General features: G+C 43.3%; 1 protein-coding gene and 1 long non-coding RNA gene across 4 annotated transcripts in view; one reads left to right on the top strand and one right to left on the bottom strand.

Annotated features, from left to right (window-relative positions):
• Positions 1–14,374, bottom strand: part of SYNPR (synaptoporin) — a 311,626-nt gene extending 297,252 nt beyond the window's left edge. Inside the window, exons 1-2 of the mRNA XM_023249907.2 lie at positions 14,215–14,374; positions 14,040–14,105 (exon numbers count right to left, since the gene is read on the bottom strand). Of these exons, the coding sequence (XP_023105675.1) occupies positions 14,040–14,105; positions 14,215–14,232 (84 nt within the window). The 5' untranslated portion in view covers positions 14,233–14,374. The remainder of the gene's footprint in view (positions 1–14,039; positions 14,106–14,214) is intronic.
• A 170-nt stretch (positions 14,375–14,544) lies between these two features.
• Positions 14,545–19,073, top strand: part of LOC111559431 — an 81,803-nt gene continuing 77,274 nt past the window's right edge. For 2 of the 3 annotated variants that reach the window (XR_006593833.1, XR_006593832.1), the window contains exon 1: positions 14,545–14,695. This is a non-coding gene — a long non-coding RNA (uncharacterized LOC111559431). The remainder of the gene's footprint in view (positions 14,696–19,073) is intronic. The other variant, XR_006593834.1, reaches the window with a different exon arrangement.

Raw genomic sequence — 19,073 nt, 5'->3', positions numbered from 1 at the left:
TATACATTTGAAAAGTACTTAAACTAGAAACAAGTTAAATAATTTCCAGGACAGGCATACAGTATAATAATATATAGCCACAGAAATTATGGACAAAGACATTTTATCTAGTAGCCTGGAAATACACTCATATTAAGGGGAACGAAACAGGTGATAAAATAGTGCCTACCTATCTGTTATGAGTTGAATTGGGTCCATCCTGTCCTCCCTCCAAGATTCAAATGTTGAAGTCTTTTCTCCTGGTACCTCAGAATGTGGCCCTTACTTGGGAACAGGGTCATTGCAGATGTAATTGGTTAAAATGAACTCATACTGCAGCGGGATGGACTGTAATGCCTTACGATTGGTGTCATATACAAAGGGGGAAATTTGGACACAGTCACACAAGAGAACATCATGTGAAAACAGAGGCTGAAATTGAGGCAACATATCATCTACTAGCTAAGGAATACCAAAAATTGTTAGCAAATCACCAGAAACTAGGAGAGAGGTATGGAACAGGTTGCCCATTGAGGCTCTCAGAAGGAATCAACCCTATCCATACTTGGGTTGGACTTGTACCATCCAGAACTAGAAGACCCTAAGTGTCTGTGTTTAAGCTACCCAGTTGGTGATGCTTTGTAATGGCAACCCTACCAAACGAATGTATTATTTTTGCAGGAAAAAAGATACATGAACATGAAAATGTCTGAAAGTATACTTTTCCAAATATCAGTGTTGGTTATCTCTCGGCAGAAGGACATTGGGTAATTTCTATTTACTAATGTTTGTGATTTTAAGTTAATAAACATTTTATTTCTACATAAAATGGCTCCAGATAACATGTCAAAAAAATTCACCTCAGAATACATATATGCTCAGTATGTTTGGATCATGGCAGGCAGAGAAGGGGCAGGGGGTCCTACAGACATGGCTTGAAATCCTCCTTTGGTCATTTACTTATTTTGTGTACAAATGAGCCTTATAAGGTCATTCATTGTAAGGTATTAATGAGATTGTGTACATAATGTAGGTAGCGCTGACATATACAACCTGACACACAGCAAGAGATCATTTCTTTGCAGCCATTACAGTAAACTCCCACTATTTATGGGAGCTTTGTCCTTCTTTAAAACAAAGAAGTATGTCATTCCTTTTGGAAAACAGCTTCACAAATGCATGGTCACCTTGCCAAAGCCTGTAGGCAGCCTGGGGCTCCAATGTGTCTGGGACACTGATCTAGGACTTGACAGTCCAGTCTAATCATTCTTTCCTTTCAAACCACACCTGCCAAATTTTACTATCCCACTCAAACTCATTTGGGTTGTGAAGACCTGATCTTTACGGCCTTTAATATGAAGAATGTATGTGTGCACGTATGGGGGAGGGGAAGGGAGGGAAGATATCTAGGAATGTCTAGAAAAAAAAATCACACTCGTGAATTTTCCAATTTATTATTTCTACACATTGGTGGTAAGAAAGAAAGAAAATAAGTATGTATTGAATGCTTGCTATGTGCCATTACTCTTTGTAAATATTATCTTGTTTAATGAACACAGTAATTCTGCCTGCTAGTTATCATGATTTTCACTGGTATAAATATGCAAGGACCAGAGAGGTTAAATAATACGTCCAAAGTCACATAGCTTCTCAGTCATAGGGCTGACAGTCAAGACCAGGTATTCTTTTTTAATGTTTGTTTATTTTTGACAGAGAGAGAGAGACAGAGCATGAGCAGGGGAGGGGCAGAGAGAAGAGGGTGACACAGAATCCGAAGCAGGCTCCAGGCTCTGAGCTGTTAGCACAGAGCCCAACACAGGGTTCGAACTCACAGACCGCGAGATCATGACCTGAGCCGAAGTCGGATGCTCAACCGACTGAGCCACCCAGGCGCCCCAAGCCCAGGTATTCTTTCTGTACCAAATGAGGCAAAGGTAGCAAATAAAGCCAGACATGAAAAGACACACACAAATCAGTCTGCAATTTAAAATCATTTTAAAAGGAGAAAAAGTATAATATTTACAACTCAAATTTACCTACTGTGGCTGGTAAACTTGGTGGCTTCCCCTAAAATAGCTACAATACCACTAACAATTTCATACAGATTCTTTTTAACAAGTACTTATCTTTTAAGATAAATTTCACATTCATATGTAATAATCATGCTTTTGCTTTCAACTGTTTCATAAGTAGAATTTGTAATGTTTTTCTGGCAATAGAAGTTCTTATATAAATTCTAGTAGAGGATTATGAAACATGCAAATAAGCCTCCCCCCTTTCCTCAAACAACTGCAGCCAGAGAAGAACATTAAGGTATCACATCAGGCACTGCCCAAAGAGGAAAGATTCCCTGGACACCTGAGGTCTAGTGTTCTAGATTCAGGGTTAGTCAATATTTATTGAGCCCTCTGATAGGAACTTCATGCATGTTAATTCATTTTATTCCACAGCACTGTGTTAATGGATATTATCCTCATTTTATAGCTCAAGGAGATGAAGGGAATTGTCTAAACGTTGAGCCACTGATTCATTTTTATCTTTTAAACATATTTTTGCTGTAGGTAAAATCCCTAGAAATTGGAAGTTCAGCAAACCTGATTTGCCTATGAACTCATCCAAGTTCTATGACTGAACTCAAGCTTGTGGCTCTAAGTGAGCACACTCTTAAGTCATCATGATAATCCCTACTTATCCAGCCACACCATTTTCCAGCTTAAATATCTCCCGGGATTTGCCATTCTTCACTCAGTTCATGGGTTCATACCTAGTAATTTCCTGGTATTGCTCTTTCTTTCAATCTAACCCTTCTGCCTTCTCAGTTCTTTTGGATCCCAGCTTCAGGAAGGAGCCCAGGGGGGATGCCAACTGTCTATCAGGTGCAGGCAAAACCATCAGGTGAATTAAGGGCATGAAAGCATAGCCAGGCAGTCTCATGGTAGACCAGATGGATATGTGAGCACTTCTTGTTAAAGCCATAGGGGGTATGTCTTTTTATTTGGCACACAAATCCTTCAAAATAGCAAATCCAAAGAATGGCAGCCCCCCCCCCCCCCCCCCCCCACACACACACACACACACACGGGAAAGACAAAATTCATTTGCTCCTTCTGCCTCCATGATGGAACCTTTGGCTTGAGTAATTTATCAGGCACCAAAAAAGAATTTAAGTGTTCACATCTTGCTAAATATCCAGATCCTTTCTGAATTCTACAGAACTCTTCATAATTATGTTTTCACAACACATTCCTGAACGTGATTTCTTTATACAATGGATCAGTGAATAAAGATTGTGTTAGAGGAGCGCTTGAGTGGTTCAGTCAGTTGAGTGTCCGACTTCAGCTCAGGTCATGACCTCACAATTCTTGAGTTCAAGCCCCGTATAGGGCTCTGTACTGATAGCTCAGAGCCCGGAGCCTGCTTCGGATTCTGTGTGTGTCTCTCTCTCTGCCCCTCCCCTGCTCACACTCTGTCTCAAAAATAAATAAACATTAAAAATTAAATAAAAAAAGATTTTGTTAGAAAAGAGACCCAAGATCAGCAAATCTTTATCAGGGAATGGGAATATTTTTGAGGAGTAAAAAGGTCCCTAAGAGGGTTTGGACATCCCTAGTCATTATGGAGACATTTAAATTTTGTTTGTGCTCTGGTAGCATGATAGTGAAAAGGGACCTGAATTGGGATTGAGAAGACATGACTTTAAGAAGGAATGATATATATTGTTCCCACTGTTTTCACTGGAGAAATCATTTAATTTCAAGACCTAAGGGTAATGAGTAGTCGCTATTAATGCGAGCTAAGACGGAAAAAATGATTAAGATGAAGGAGTCTGCCATTCAATTGCCTAGGTTCAAATCCTGGCTCTAGTCACTTACTAGTTGTATGACTTTAGGCAAGTAGTTTGATCTCTCTAGGCCTCGGATTCTTCATCTGTAAAAAGGAATTATTGCTTGGTCCTTCAAAGGTGATTGTGAGATTAAATGAAATAATACATGTATGGCACTTATTAAAGTGCTTGTCTCTACGTATTAGTATTCATATTACTTGTATCTATTTTATGATCATCTCACAATCAATGTGCTCACAACAGAGAGATAATAACAGAAACAAAAGATAATATGGCAATAATAAATTGAGCAAACTTTACGTTTATACTGTGCTAGAAATGTTAAGTGCATTTATAGGTAACATATCATCAAGTTTAACAATCTCTTCCTTAGTTACAGTTAGGAAGACTTAGTATGGACTAGACACTGTGCTGAAGGTTTTGCAAACATTATCTTACTTAACCCTTATGGCGACCAAAAGATGTGACACTTATATTCCTCCTTCGATGGCTGCAGACCCTGAAGAACAGCATGATTATGCAGTCACCTCCACTTTCCGCGGCTGGGAAGAAGAGCCAGTTTTCCAGCGTAAGGCACATGCCAAAGCCCAGGCTCCTTCACCCACCATGCTGCCTTTTTTCATGGTGATTCTTGCTTGTCAACCAATTTCTCTCCTCCTCTCCCTCAAACAAACGGCACCTATCACACCAGGCAAGCCAATGACTCTTTCATGAGTAGATATTCAGGACAAAAAAAAATTAAGTGCGATAAGAATCTTAAACTAAAAACAAACAAAAAAACCACATTAGTGCGTTCCTGTTTTCTACCACAGGAATAAGCACAAGAACTAGTTAATGTAGTAATTAATGTAGTATTCTAACATTAAGGGCCAGAGCTCCATTAAAAAATGAAGTGCATGTGGTTTGAAGGAATACATTTTCCTTCACAAACAGATTATCTAATCACAGACAAGACCTCATCATTCCTTTAAAGAAGAGGTGATGAACAAGTTGGCCTAAGCTCTGGAGCCCTGTGAGCTGAAGAGCCAAAGGTACACCCCCTCGAATAACATTACCAATGTGAGTCCACCAAATGATCTCATCATAGAGAATTCCAGGAATGCTGGTCCCAGATATCAAAGACGTAACATCTTGAGAAAACGGCCAGCACTACCTTAATGGAAGGTGTACTCATAAAACAAATGATGTATTCTTCCACTAGACATGTAAACTTCTTACTATGCCTAACGTGCCGGTGACTTCAAGAATTATCCCTCCCACTCTTCCCCTGAAAGAACAATGTAGGGAGACATGTTTTCAGTCTCATGATCCTTTTCATTCAGGCTGTAAGTGACAGAGCCAACAGTGGGCATCTGATCCATGGGTAGCCAATCCATAGCCTGCTATGGCCTGGGGCTGATAGCTGTGTCCACACTGAAAGAATTATTAGCTGAACCGATCACATCCCTTCTCTTAGGACATTAGATTAGAATCAGGGAAAGAATGGGGTAAATGGGAAGAGACAGGGAACACAAAGAGATGAAGCAGGACAGTGGTCAAAACACAATAATGGCAACATTCTTGGTATGGCAGTTGTCCTCATTGTCCTGAACACAAGACATGAGACCTACTCCTGTTTCCTTCCTCACACTTTTGTTGTGTTTTGGTTATTGCCCTCACACTTGTATTGCTGTAAGAGTTCACCTCCTTTATTGTACAGCAAGGATGTCTACAACTCCTGTCTTTCTTTTTTAATAGTTGACTCGGCCTAGGTGAGTTACTCTGCTCCACAACCAAAAGTAACAGCTGAACAATTATTTCTATAGGAGTCCTTAGGATTCCTCCTCACAATGAAAATCACGAAGGCGAATTTACACCACATCCAATGTGTTCTCAAGGATTCATTTATTCAGTCTTTATTCTCTTTCCTCCCTCTCTTCTTCCCCCCTCTTCCTTCACCTAATACTTACTGAGCACCTACTGTCTGATGTTTTGATGGGATTTGTAAACATCTCCACAGTAAGAGTTGTTCTTACTCTGTGTCAAGCACAGTGTTAGACACTTAGAATCTAGTAATGAACAAGGCAACTTGTCTTCATGGAGATTTAGTCTGCCTGAGAAGCTAAAATGCAAACAAGCCATTAAAGAATGTGCTTGGGATGGGGCACCTGGGTGGTTCAGTAGGTTAAGCGTCCAACTCTTGATTTAGCCTTGGATTATGATCTCATGGTGCATGGGTTTGAGCCCACATCAGGCTCTGCACTGACAGTGCGAAACCTCCTTGGGATTCTCTCTCTATTTGTCAGCTAAATAGGGCTGGGTTAGAAGAGAATGGTGGTATCCAGGCAGAGGAAGAGACATTTGCAAAAGTCCATCAGATCAGCAAGAAACCATCACCAAAACATCTAAGAAATGTGAAATGTGTACAGAGCAAGAAACTGGATTTCAATATGAGAGACTGGAGGGAGGTTGGTGGTTGGGAAGGACTCAACCACTCATAGAGAGAGATCAGGTGCTCACACTTTGTGCCTCAACCTTCACACTAGGTCAGTTATCTTATGCTGCCCAGAGTCATTAAAAACATTTTTTTTTAACATTTATTTATTTTTGAGAGAGACAGAGACATAGTGCCAGCTGGGGAGGGGCAGAGAGAGAGAGAGACAGAATCTGAAGCAGGCTCCAACTCTGAGCTGTCCGCACAGGACCCAATGCGGAACTCGAACTCACGAACCACGAGATTATGACCTGAGCTGAAGTCGTAAGGACTGAGCCACCCAGGCGCTGCCCAGTCATTTAGACTGGAAAAAAGTATTTCTTTATCATTACCATCATGATGATTACAATTATCTTTACTTTTAGAGGACATTTAATAGTTTACAAAGTATTTTACATGCCTGATCTCACTTAAAATTTACAACACTGTGAGAAGCAAAGGGTATTGCCCCAGTATTCAGGTGAGGAAACTGAGGTTCTCAAAGAAAGGATACGATAATAGAATGAACAAGAATAATTACAAATTTAGCCAAAGTCAAACACATGCCTGAAGAAGATGAAGACTCAAAGAAAAGTCATGTATTTCTACACATATTCCTTAGGGACTATTTTTTTTCTATTAACACATGACCTTTTCTTTTCTTTTTGAAGTTTATTTACTTTGAGAGTGGGGAGAGGGAGAGAGAGGGAAGGAGAGAGAGAGAGAAAGTGAGAGAGAGAGAGAATCCCAGGTAGGCTCCACACTGTCAGCCCAGAGGCCGAATCGCGACTTGATCTTACAAACCGTGAAATCATGATCTGAGCCAAAATTGAGAATTGAACACCTAACCAACTGAGCCACCCAGGGGACCAGACTTTTTTGTTTGTTTGTTTCCCCCTTACCTGGGTCAGGAAGAGATGTAAATCCTCTGGGGAACAGAGAACTAAGAACAATGTCTGTACTTGAGCATGAAGGCAGGATCCCTACCCTGGGAGACTCCCAAGTGCCAGGTGTAGCTGGGTATTAGGGTATGGTTAATAACTGCCTGAGGTTGATCCTGGAATGCCTTCATCTACAACCTGGAGAATTCAGTTGGATACATGTAACTCTTCCAAACATAAGCAATGTCTATGGATTATGATTTAAGAAAAATGAGGAAGATTCTCTCCCTGCACCTCAACAAAAAACTCTGGATAACCAACTGCCTGCAATTCTTTCAGGAGACCTTTTTCTGGAGGTTCCACACTGACCTCTCTGCAATGTTCTTTGAAATGCAGATAGTCCAAGGGCAAGTTCCTGAAGAATCATTTATGCAATGATAAAAACAAATAAAGAAAACGCAACAAGAACCCCCAACCATGACAGCATGGTATACAGAGAGAGGGGCTTAAAGAGGTACATGCAAATTTTCTACTTCTGAATTTTGCCAAGATTCTAACTCGCAAGAGGTTTCCATAATGTTCTAAATTACCTTCCAATGGATTTCTACTTTCTCCTTTTTCATCATCCCCAGAATCACCCAAATCATTATCATCATTATCATCATCATCACCACCTTCATAATTTGTTGAGCGCTTTTTATAGCCCAGGCACCGTGCAAGGTGGTTTACTTTCATTAAGTCATTTAATCATTATGGCAGCCCTTTGAAGTAGGAGCCATTATCAATCCAATTTAGAGATGAGAAAAATAAAGTCTAGTGAAATTAAATAAATTGTCCCAGGTCACCATGTTAGTGGAAAATAAAATCAGGATTCAAATCCATAAGTAACATTTTTCTCTTTTTTTCTGTACTTATGGGGCCAAACACCAACGGTCTTAATAAACTTGGAAATGCATTAAGTGATGAATCCATTAGCATACTGGGGAGTTGCTCTTTTATGAAAAGTGTATTTATTGATTCATATTCCAATCACACATGATTTTTGTCACTAATTGAGAGGCTAGAAAGTTATAATTAAATCCACATTAATGTAGCTTTGAAATTACATCAGGCCCTCAATGACAGATTGCTGCTCATAATTTAAATATCTCGCATGTTAGAATTCCCTGTCGTGTTTATACTTAGGAAAAAAAGGAAGACTTGTCTGACTCATGCACACAGATTTTTTTAAGAAAATAGAAAAAAAAAAAAAAAAGGACCACAAAATGAGATTAAGTTATTGGCTTTATAATCATAGTCTTTTTCTATGTATTTTAAATGAAGAGATACTAATTTTTAATTAGAACCTATTCGACCTTGGTTAATTAATAACCAACATAAAAAATAAAACAATATAAAAGACAACTGATGTCTGTTATATTCGTCTCTAAATGCAAACCCTCCTTGGCATTTTCAGAAAAGCTTTCAAAAATATATCTTAGTGGGTGAGATAAACACTGCAAATAGGATAGTATCTGCCTTTTAACATTTCTTTGAGGATTAGAGATAAGATACAGCAGGTGCCTGCCACACTGAACAAGGCAGAAAAGTGCAGCATTTAAGAGAATACATTTGGGAGTGAGAGTGCTCAAATCTTGGCTTTGCCACTTCCCACAATTTTGTTCTTGATCAGTTAGTTAAGTCCCTGCACTTCATGGTGAGATGGAAATGTTAGTCATATAGATTTTAATGTGCTGAGGTATTGAAAGCACTAAAATATAGCGCCTCACATGAAGCCTGCATGAGAAAGGTAGCTCTCGTTCCTTTTCTCATTAAGTGTTCAAAATGCTGATACATTATGTTAATTATATATATCTTACTAACTATATTATTGCTTTATTTTGTTACTACTAATCATGATTATAAATGCTATTAGTATCAAGTAAACAGAATGTCTTCTGTTTGTTTGGAAAACATATTTGAGGACTTAGATTCAGGGATGAAGTTTATGCAAAGCAGGTGCCTCTATTTACATGAAGTAGTAGCCCCTATGGCTCATCTGTCAGACACACTGCATCTCTGGATTGGCTGGCTTCCTTTGGAAAGGCAGAAAGGAAAAGCAGAATGGAAACGTGAAGTTCAGGGTTGTTGCAGAAATGGTATAGCACAGTTTGAGATGGATGTCAAAGATTAAGGATTAGAGGAATCAGGCAATTTGACCTAGCAGGAATTTCTATAGGGACAGAATCCGGACTTGCAGCATCATGATGCTGGAAGACTGTGCTGAATATCATTTGTGGAGCTGAAGTCCTTTTGATGCCCTTACATCTACACTAATTCTGGTCCTGGGTGATGGAGATGTGTTGGGGTCTGCCACATTCTAGTACACATAAATCCACAGGTGTATATTCAGAGCTTTGTAAATAGTACAGGGAAGAAAGAATGTGCTGATGATACTTTAAAAAAAAAAAAAAGACCAAAGTCCAACTAGCAAAGAACTGAAGTAGCAAAGTAAGAGTGATCAGTGGAAGGCAGGATTCTATTAGTTTTCAGAGTAAGACTGAGAAATGGGGTAAATGTAATTTTTTTTTTTTTTTTACCATTTCCAAATCAAAGTTTAAGAGATTTGCTGGATCTATTCTATCATCATGGAATAGATGAAACAGACCACTGGGATCAGTGTTATGTCCTGAATTTTGAGTTTGACTCAAAAGATAGTGAGAAGTCCTTGACCTCATTTAAGTAGAGATTAAGAATTGCAAGTTTTGCTTCACAGTCTTTGAAATTGGCTAAAGCTTTCCCCTGAAGGCTTAGCTTTTATACATTATTTAAACTTTAAATCTACTATATCCATGAGCCTTTCCTAAGCAAAGAGCACATAAAGTGCATGTTTCACCCTAAGGCTATAAATCCAAAATCAGTGGATGTCTTTAGAAGTAACACAACTTCATATGGCCAAGCCATAGGAAATCATTCATAATATAAGTTATTTTAAAAAATTACAGTTGTGCACAACTGCAGACAAGTAACATGCCTGTGGTTCTTCCTGCAAAACACAGCTTTCTTTTGCCCCCTCCTCTTCCCATTGCACCTCAAATTACACCCTTTGGAAAAAAAGCAGTTTTAATGGTTCCGTGCTACACATCTATGCTTTTCTCTATGCTCAGACAAATCTGTTTCTCTTTCTCTCTCACACACAACTATATGTCCCCTTTTCTATTTTTTTACAAAAATAGTATTATACTCTGCGCATTACTTTGAAATCTGATTGAATAAATTGTTGACTAAAAAAATGAAAGCCACTTGTTTCCATTTAATGGAACTTAATTAAACTTGTTTAATTTAATTTTGTCAAATATTAAGAATGAAACCCTTTTTGGGGGTGCCTGGGTGGCTCAGTCGGTTGAGCATCCGACTTCGGCTCAGGTCATGATCTCACAGCTCGTGGGTTCGAGCCCCACGTCGGGCTCTGTGCTGATGGCTCGGAGCCTGAAGCCTGCTTCGGATTCTGTGTCTCCCTCTCTCTCTGCCCCTAACCCATTCGCATTCTGTCTCTGTCTCTCTCAAAAAAAATAAACATTAAAAAAAAAAAAAAAAGAATGAAACCCTTTTTTCTTGCACTTGATAATTTTATCAAAGACAATTACATATACTGACCTTAAGGTCAATGTATATTAATTTAACTCATTCTTTTTAATGGCAGTATAATATTTCATAACATATATGAATCACACACTAATGATTTTCCTATGAATGGACTTACTGTTTCCAGCTCTTTCCTCTACAAATGATGTTGCAGTCAATATCCTTGAACATATATCTTTATATACACTTTTATTTATAAATACTGAAAAACAAAAGGATTATAGTTCAAAAATTTTAAGGAGCACCAACTTTAAAGCTGCTTTCCATAGAAAAGGAGAAACTGGGGTATTATTAGTGCTCTGTCATCATCAATTTTCACCTTTAGCTCATCACTTAACTGTTTACCAAGAACTCTGAAAGGCACTAGGGGGGAACACAGAGACAAACAGAACAAGTTTCCTGCTAAGAGATCACACGCTCTCTCATTGTCACTATCTCCTACAGAAAAAGATGGCTCAGAGAGGCTCCTCCTACTAATGCATACGGTAACATAGATATTCCTTCTCTCTCCCCACTTTGTTAAACTTGCTCAGTAACTAACCTTCTTCTATTTCTCTGCTTTCACCTCTTCACCTGAGCACTTATAAAAGGTAGATCAAGGGGCACCTGGGTGGCTCAGTTGGTTAAGCATCTGATTTCGGCTCAGGTCATGATCTCGCTGGGTTTGTGAGTTCGAGCCCCGCATCGGGCTCTGTGCTAACAGCTCAGAGCCTGGAGCCTCCATCAGATTCTGTGTCTCCTCCTCTCTCTGCCCCTCCCATGCTCATGCTCTGTTCTTTCTGTCTCTCAATAATAAATAAACGTTAAAAAAGATTTTCAAAAAGGTAGATCAACTAACTTTTTTTTTTTTGTAATTTTTTTTTTCAACGTTTATTTATTTTTGGGACAGAGAGAGACAGAGCATGAACGGGGGAGGGGCAGAGAGAGAGGGAGACACAGAATCGGAAACAGGCTCCAGGCTCTGAGCCACCAGCCCAGAGCCTGACGCGGGGCTCGAACCCACGGACCGCGAGATCGTGACCTGGCTGAAGTCGGACGCTTAACCGACTGCACCACCCAGGCGCCCCACTTCTCTGACTTTTTAAGCTTTGTTTTGGTTTGTCCCCTTGTTTCTTTTTTGTTTGTTTTTGTCCCTTATTTAGGCTCTCTTCCACAAAGAGAATGTAGTAACTGATCTGCAAGCATAAGCTATTCCACCTTATAGCCTTAGAGGCCTAAAAGAGAGGAAAGACTATAAATATTTTAGGTGTAATAAATGTTCTACTAATACTTTCCCTCTCCCTTTCTCTTTCCTTCTCCCTCCCTCCCTCCCTCTCTCTCTCTCACCATGCACATCAAGAAAAAAAACAACTATAATGCAGTGTGATAAATTCTCATGAATAAAATGTAATAGAAGCCCAAAGAATGGGTTGAATCATTCTGTTTGGGGTAGAGGAAAGGAAAAGGAGGCAATATAAGACAACTTCGTGAAGGTAATATTTAAGCTGAGGTTAAAAGACACACATTTTTTTCCAGGCTTGGGGTGTGAGGACGAAGGGAAACTTAAAGTGCTTTTGAGTTTTGGAAGAAACCTGGATAGCTTAGGGTAGTGGTCCTCCAGCTTAAAAGTGCATAGGAATTATCTAGGGAGTTTGTTTAAAATACAGATTCCCGGGCACCCATCTTCCCAATATTGTGAACTGATGTCCAGAAATCTGCATTTTAAACAAATTCATCCAGGTTTACTGTACTTGGAAACATACTGGTAGAGGCTGTGTGGTGAGTAGTGACATGGAATGATGCTGTCACAGGACTGAAAAGAATACAGATTAATGTGTCAGGTAAATGACAATGTGAGACAATCAGAGATACCAGAAATTTGATGTCAACTCTTTGAATCCTGTTTTGAGACACAATGGCTTGGCAATGGAGTTCGGATTTTGATCAAAAACCCCTGCTTTTCCACAGGGAATTTTTATTGAATGTCTGAATGAATGAATGAGGGCAGAATTCTGAGAAAGCGACTGGAAGCCTCCCAGACCATGAGCCCCGTTGGCTTTGTTTAACCTGGCTGTAAGGGCCACTGTTTTCTAATGGCCATCCAGAACCGCTAGTTCAAGCTTTCCAAATGCTGTCTTGATGTATGTCAAACTGATACATTCCTGCATTTTAATGCAGGTTCACAAACAAGGCAAACGTGATTACCCTGTAGATCATCCGTGTAAACGCACCACAGTTGTGTAGCCAAAGCCACACGCTAGCCCTTGGAGCTAAGATCAGGGAGGACGGGGCTCGCTCTTACATAATTTCCCAGCTAGTCAGTGGTAGGGCCTGTGATTAATGCTACATGACGGGCTTTGAACTTTCTGCCCAGATAGGTCCGCTTGCCTCTCAGAGCTCCTAGCAAGAGAGAATGTGCGACCTGCAGATTTCACTCTGAATAACCATCATCCCAGCCAACAACACCAACACTGCTCTGTGGCCCCGTGAGTAGCTGTTTCTGTGCCTCCCTGCTTGTCAACAGACAGGTTGCCAGAGGACTGGCAACATGTTTTTTTAATAGGGGTACAAAGCCAAAGAGTAACAAAACTTCGGAGAGCCCAGTGGCTGAAGAAAGCTATACCAAGAAGGCTGGAGGCATGGGGGGGGGGGGGGTAGGTTGTCCTGAGAAAAATCATTAGAGCCCTCGAGGAGTGGCCGGGGTAGAGAAATTATAACGTGGAAGGAAGAACTCCTGCTGTCTCCACCTACAGCATTCACAGCCTGGAAGCGCCTCGCTGGAGCTCCCGCAGGGCGGCTGACCACAGGCTTCCAGCATCCCAGTCCGGGCGCAGAGCTGCCTCAGTGCTGAACAACTTTCGAGCTCCGCCAAGTGGAGGCCCAGCCTTCAGAGAGTCCCTCCTCTCCAGCCTTCACCGCCCCCCCCCCCGACCCCGCGCAGAAGTGCAGGTGAGGCCCGGAGCCTCACCTCCACCGGCTCCCCTTCCCACCTCTCCATCTCCCGGGGGCTCCCGACAGCAGCCCCTGCGCGCGTGCGAGCGGGAGGCGAGAGGACACCTCGGGGCGCCTGCAAAAGCCCGTCCACATTCCCGCGGCCAAGCCGGGTCCCTCCAGCCGGTCCCCGCCAGCCCGGAACGGCACCTGCGGAGTGGGGAGGTCTTTGGAGCGGGGGCCGAACCCCGGGCTCGCAGCGGAAGCCAGCGGAGGGCGCCCCTGCGGACCTCGCCTCACCTGACGGCTCGCCGCCCGGCCCCCCTCCGCGCACACAGCCCGCACTCACCAGCTCCAGCGCTCGCAGGAAGGCGAGGGGCTCCTTCAGCGCCCGGAACGTGCCCGCGGAGGCCAGCTTTGGACGGGCCAGACGAGAGAGAGAAAGAGAGAGCGTGAGGAAGGCTGGGGCGCCTCTCCGGACCGCGGGGCGCCCCCCCCCCCCCCGCAACCCAGGTCCGCCCTACCTGACTCACGGGGTCCATCGTCTCCTTCCTTTCAGATGAAGTTCGGGGGCCGCCGCAGCGCGGTCCTCGGGGCCAGGAGCCCCGCGTCGGGAAGCACCGGAGGGGCGAGGCCCGGGGCGTGCAGGCGCCGGCGGGGGCCGGGGAGAGCGGGGCCGGCGCGGGCTGGCTGACGCTCGGCCGGCCGTGCGCTCCGCCAAGCCTGCGAGCCCCGGCTGCGAGCGGAGGCAGCCGGGCGGCGGGGAGGGCGCGGGGAGGGGGAGAGGCGGCGGGAGGGGGAGCGCCCGGGGAGGGCCGCCATTGGCCAGCTGCCGCCGGGAGGGGAGGGCGGGGGGCGGGCGAGGCCGAGCGCCCCGCTCCGCCGTGCGTTCGCCGCGCGCGCCCGCTGCCCTCGGGCGCCCGGGAAACTTCGCGGCCGGGGCGCGGGGAGAGCCGGCTGGCTCCGTCGGCAGCACGGTTCCCAGACTGAGGACGGGGGCTCCAGGTGAGAGAAGGGCACCCACCCCTTACCTGGGGAGGTGTGTGAGGTCCGGTGACTTCTGAACGCCGAAGAGAGCCTGTTGACTCGTTGGTCCGCACACGCCTTCCGGGGGCGCCGTCGGCGCGGCCAGGCAGCCCGGGTGCCGGGGTGCAACCGAGAACTGGGCAACGCGGCCCCTGCCCCCAGCACCAGGAGAGGGTCGGGACCGACGCACGCGGCTGGAAGGGGGGGGGGGGGTCAAAGTCAGCTTGAATAGGGGACTGTGCGCCAGCGGGCTAATTCTCGAGGCCACTGTGTGAGGTCATGCCCACGTTAAAGGTAGAAAATAGGCTTACAGAGGCCGAATCAGCCAAGGTAACACAGCTCGTGAGGGGCCAAACAGGGATGGAAATTCAAGTTTCTCTCAGCTCATGCTCTTCCACCGAGACCCTTTGGCGAACAAATAACCCCCAGTGAAGCTCCTCCGAATTCATCCTGTAGTTGCTGAGTCCTTGCCTCCCAAACTCCTACCTTTTCCCTCCCATGGGCTGCTAACCTTGCCCGAAATAATAGCTAACAACAACCAAACGAGTTCCTTCTGTGAGTCAGAAATTGCGCAAAAGGCTTTATAAACAGCATTTCACATAGTCACAAAACCCCCATGGGTTACTACACTATTCTCATTTTAGAGGTGAGGAAATTGAGGGCCATGGAAGGGACGTGGTCTGCTGTAGTTTAAACAGTTAATAGTTGACGAAGCCAGAGCTGAATTCAAAAGGGCAGTAAAAGAGAAGTGGGCTAAGGGGTAGAGGGGAGGAAGAAAAAAGGAGGAGGAGAGGGCTTAACCACTCAGTCATGTTGCTGATATGCCCCTTCCTTCTCACTCGCTTTGGACTGGATTCCACATATGAAGTGGTCTCCGGGCAACACAGATACCCCATCTGTTTACTACGAAGATTTGCCAAAAAGGTTTGGAGTTTGTGTGTGTTGGGGGGCGGGAGGGAGTGACTAATAGTTCAGAGTGGGGGATGAAAATGGAAATGAGTAGTTAGGAGTCTGCTAAGGGGAGCCCGCAGGCCAAATATGGGTAAGAAAGAGCACATCCAGAGTAGATGCCCCCCCCCCCATGGATTTTGTTTGAGAAGACTAGAAATTTCGTAAGAACTCCAAAGGGCCAGTTGCACCATCTGCAGTCAGCCAGTTTTGTTCCTACTGCTCTTCCTACATACACAGTCTAAAACAATTGGAAACAGTTGTTTCAAAAATAAGCCATTATGCAACTTAACAAGGGGAGGGGGAGAGAAGGCAGTTATCAAGTACTTAGTATGTGACCTGACATTTATGTATATAATCTTGTGTGTGAGGTTGCTTAGCCTCTTCAAGACCTCACTTGTTTTAATCTGTAAAATGGAGCCAACAATATCTACCTCGGCTTTTTGTTACCAGGACTCAGTGAGACTTCGTAGATAATGTATCTAAGGCAGTCTGGCACATCATAATCTCTCCACATGTATTAGTTATATTTCTCAGTGCCCACACTAATTAACAAAAACAAAAAGCAAAGGTGAAAGTTCAGAGGTTCTCCGCGGAGCTGTGGTCAGCTGTAGCACAGTCTTGCCACTCTCCGCAGCACCCCTCCTCTACATAGCCCTGCCTTTTTGAACTCAGGAGCTGCCATTTTATTTGCTTTGGCCACTGAAATATGGGCAGAGGTGATGTGTGCATTCTGGGCAGGAGTTTTCAGAACCGTTAGAGATTTGCCATCTTGTTTGTTTCCTTATACCACCACGAATACAGTTTATTACACAGAGGCTACTCTGACAGCCTGAGTCCTGGCATAAGACTGATGAAGACCAGGGGCACCTGGGTGGCTCGGTCTATGAAAGCATCCGACTCTTGATTTCAGCTCTAGGTCATGATCTCACGGTTTGTGGGAGCGAGCCCTGCACGGGGCTCTGCGCTGACAGCACAGATCCTGCTTATGTTTTTTCTTCCTCTCTTCTCTGCCCCTCCCGTGCCTGTGCTCACTGTCTCTCTCTTAAAAATAAGTAAATAAACTTAAAAAAAAAACATATTGATGAAGAGCAGAGCAGCAGCTGGACTTTATGAACATGGAACCGAGCAAGAAATGCTTTTGGGGTTGCAAGTACCTGAGACTTTTAAGTCTTTTGTGACTGCAACGCAATACAACCTGGGGTGATTCATACGAGGATTCACACAGCTAGGAAGTAACTGAACCATGATTCTGCCTGAATCTGTATGACCTCATTGTCCTTGCATCCTTGCTCTTTCCATCACAGTCAACTAGCTTATGGCTATAACATCTCCTGCTTAATGATGATAATTATAATAGCTTATATTAATTCAGTTCTCAGTGCATGCCAGACATTGTGCTGAGTGTTTTAAATACATCATTTAAACCTCACCTCAATCCCCTCTTTTATGGATAGTGCATCGAGGCTTAGAAAGGCTAGCTACCTTGCCCAGGGTCATCTAAACATAAACATCTAAACGTGGCTCTTTCGATAGAGAGAGTGATTCATTTACGCTGTTGCCCACTAGCATTTCATTTGAGCTGGGGAGTGGGCACAGCTGAAGTGTGATTATTGAGCCTGTCCCCCTAGGTCTTTCTTCACACCCAACATCTCTCCTCGCTAATATGGTGGCAGATTTTTCCAGTCCTCCAAACACCATGTGAAGGAAGCCAGAATTGTGGCAAATGGCAAATGTGTCATAGCTTAGACAACAATTACACATTGTCACAGGATGCTTTTCACGTTCCGGAAATGTATGAGCTTCCGACAGCTGTATCACCAAAATAACCCAGAGTTCCGTATCACATTTGCAATGTTAAATGTTTCCTAGACTTTGGGGTTAGAACCTCTGTCTTCAGACTCAGAGATAACAGTGGGTTCCCTAAAGAGGTAGGCTAGGAGAAGTAGGAGGGATGGAATAAACACTGCCACAATATCATTCTCAGTGGCTGAGGGTGACACCTTCTCTTCTGCCACAAGAAGGCAAAAGATAACTTCTTTCTTACTATAACAGATTATTGCATTGGCTCAACAATCATGTTAAGTAGGGTGAGGCATAAGCAATCCATTTTAGTGGCCTGTATTGGTTATGTAAATCAGTTTCCAAATTCTTCTTTTATTTTCGACCAGGGACTTAGGTTGATGAAGACTTCCTTTGATGTGCCAAGGCAATTCATTCATTTACTGCCGTGGTTCTCAAAAGAGGGAGGTTTGGGTCCTTCCCTCCCCACGGAGACATTTGGCATTGTTTGGAGACACTTTAAGTTGTCACAACTGGGTGGGGGAAGGGGGGGTAGAAAGATGCTATTGGCACCTGCTGGCATCCAAAGTGTCGCGGCCAAGGATACTGCTCAACCTCCTACAATACAAAAGAAAGCTGCGCACAACAAAGATTTTTTTCAAAACCTGTCAATAGTGCCTCCGTTGAGAAACCTTGACTTAACAAGTTAGGACTTCAACAAGTAATTCAACAAGTAAGGACTGCATGCTTATTATGTGCTAGTACTGTTCTCGGTACTATAAAGAGCTTGACAAAATCCCTGCCTTCACAGAGTTTACACTCTGTGGGTAGTGGGATATATTACAAATCCAATATGTTCCAGGTCAACATGTGGTAAAACAAGCAAATAAACAAAATTTAAGTTATAAAAACGACCATTTTGACTCTCACAGGGGATCAACATTGCAAAAACTGAAGTACCAAATTGCAGTAGATGAACTTGAATTATTCACGCAATTAAATCTTGCTCTCAATAACAGGGAATAAATAACATGCTTGGGTTTCATCTTCCTATATCTCTTCTGGCAAAGAGGAAAAAGTAATTTAAAATTTTATCCATAGCACCTTAATACAGGAGGAAATACTATCCATATGTTATGACCTTTAAAATACCGGAAGTAAGTAATGAGTGGAAGTCAAATGTCATATATTGAACTCTCTGCTTATGCTGCTAACCTAAACTTTCCAAATCTTTCCTTGACTAGTGAGTACAAAAGCAAAGCCCAATAGCATGTCTCTGTAATTATTTGCTTATAAATTTGGCTTGCATGGGGCTGGTACACAGTCGAGGAGTTGGTGTGGAAATATTTTCAAGAATTCGAATTTTACAATAAGTGGCAGCAATATCTGTCACCACACAGATCAAGTAAAGCCATCTTTATGTTTCAGTCTTACATGGCTGCAGTATAGGGGCATTTGGGTGGCTCAGTCAGCTAAGTGTCTGACTCGTGATCTTGGCTCAGATTTTGATCGAAGGGTTGTGAGTTCAAACCCTGCTTTGGGCTTTGTGCTGGGCTTGAAGCCTACTTTGAAAAAACTGGCTGAAATACAATATACAAGGATGTGTGCATGTTTACTTGGCTTGAAA

Source organism: Felis catus, chromosome A2, assembly GCF_018350175.1.
Source record: "Felis catus isolate Fca126 chromosome A2, F.catus_Fca126_mat1.0, whole genome shotgun sequence".
NCBI classification, from domain to species: domain Eukaryota; kingdom Metazoa; phylum Chordata; class Mammalia; order Carnivora; family Felidae; genus Felis; species Felis catus.
The sequence above is the reverse complement of the archived record's forward strand: the minus strand, read 5'-3'. Positions and strand labels throughout refer to the sequence as shown.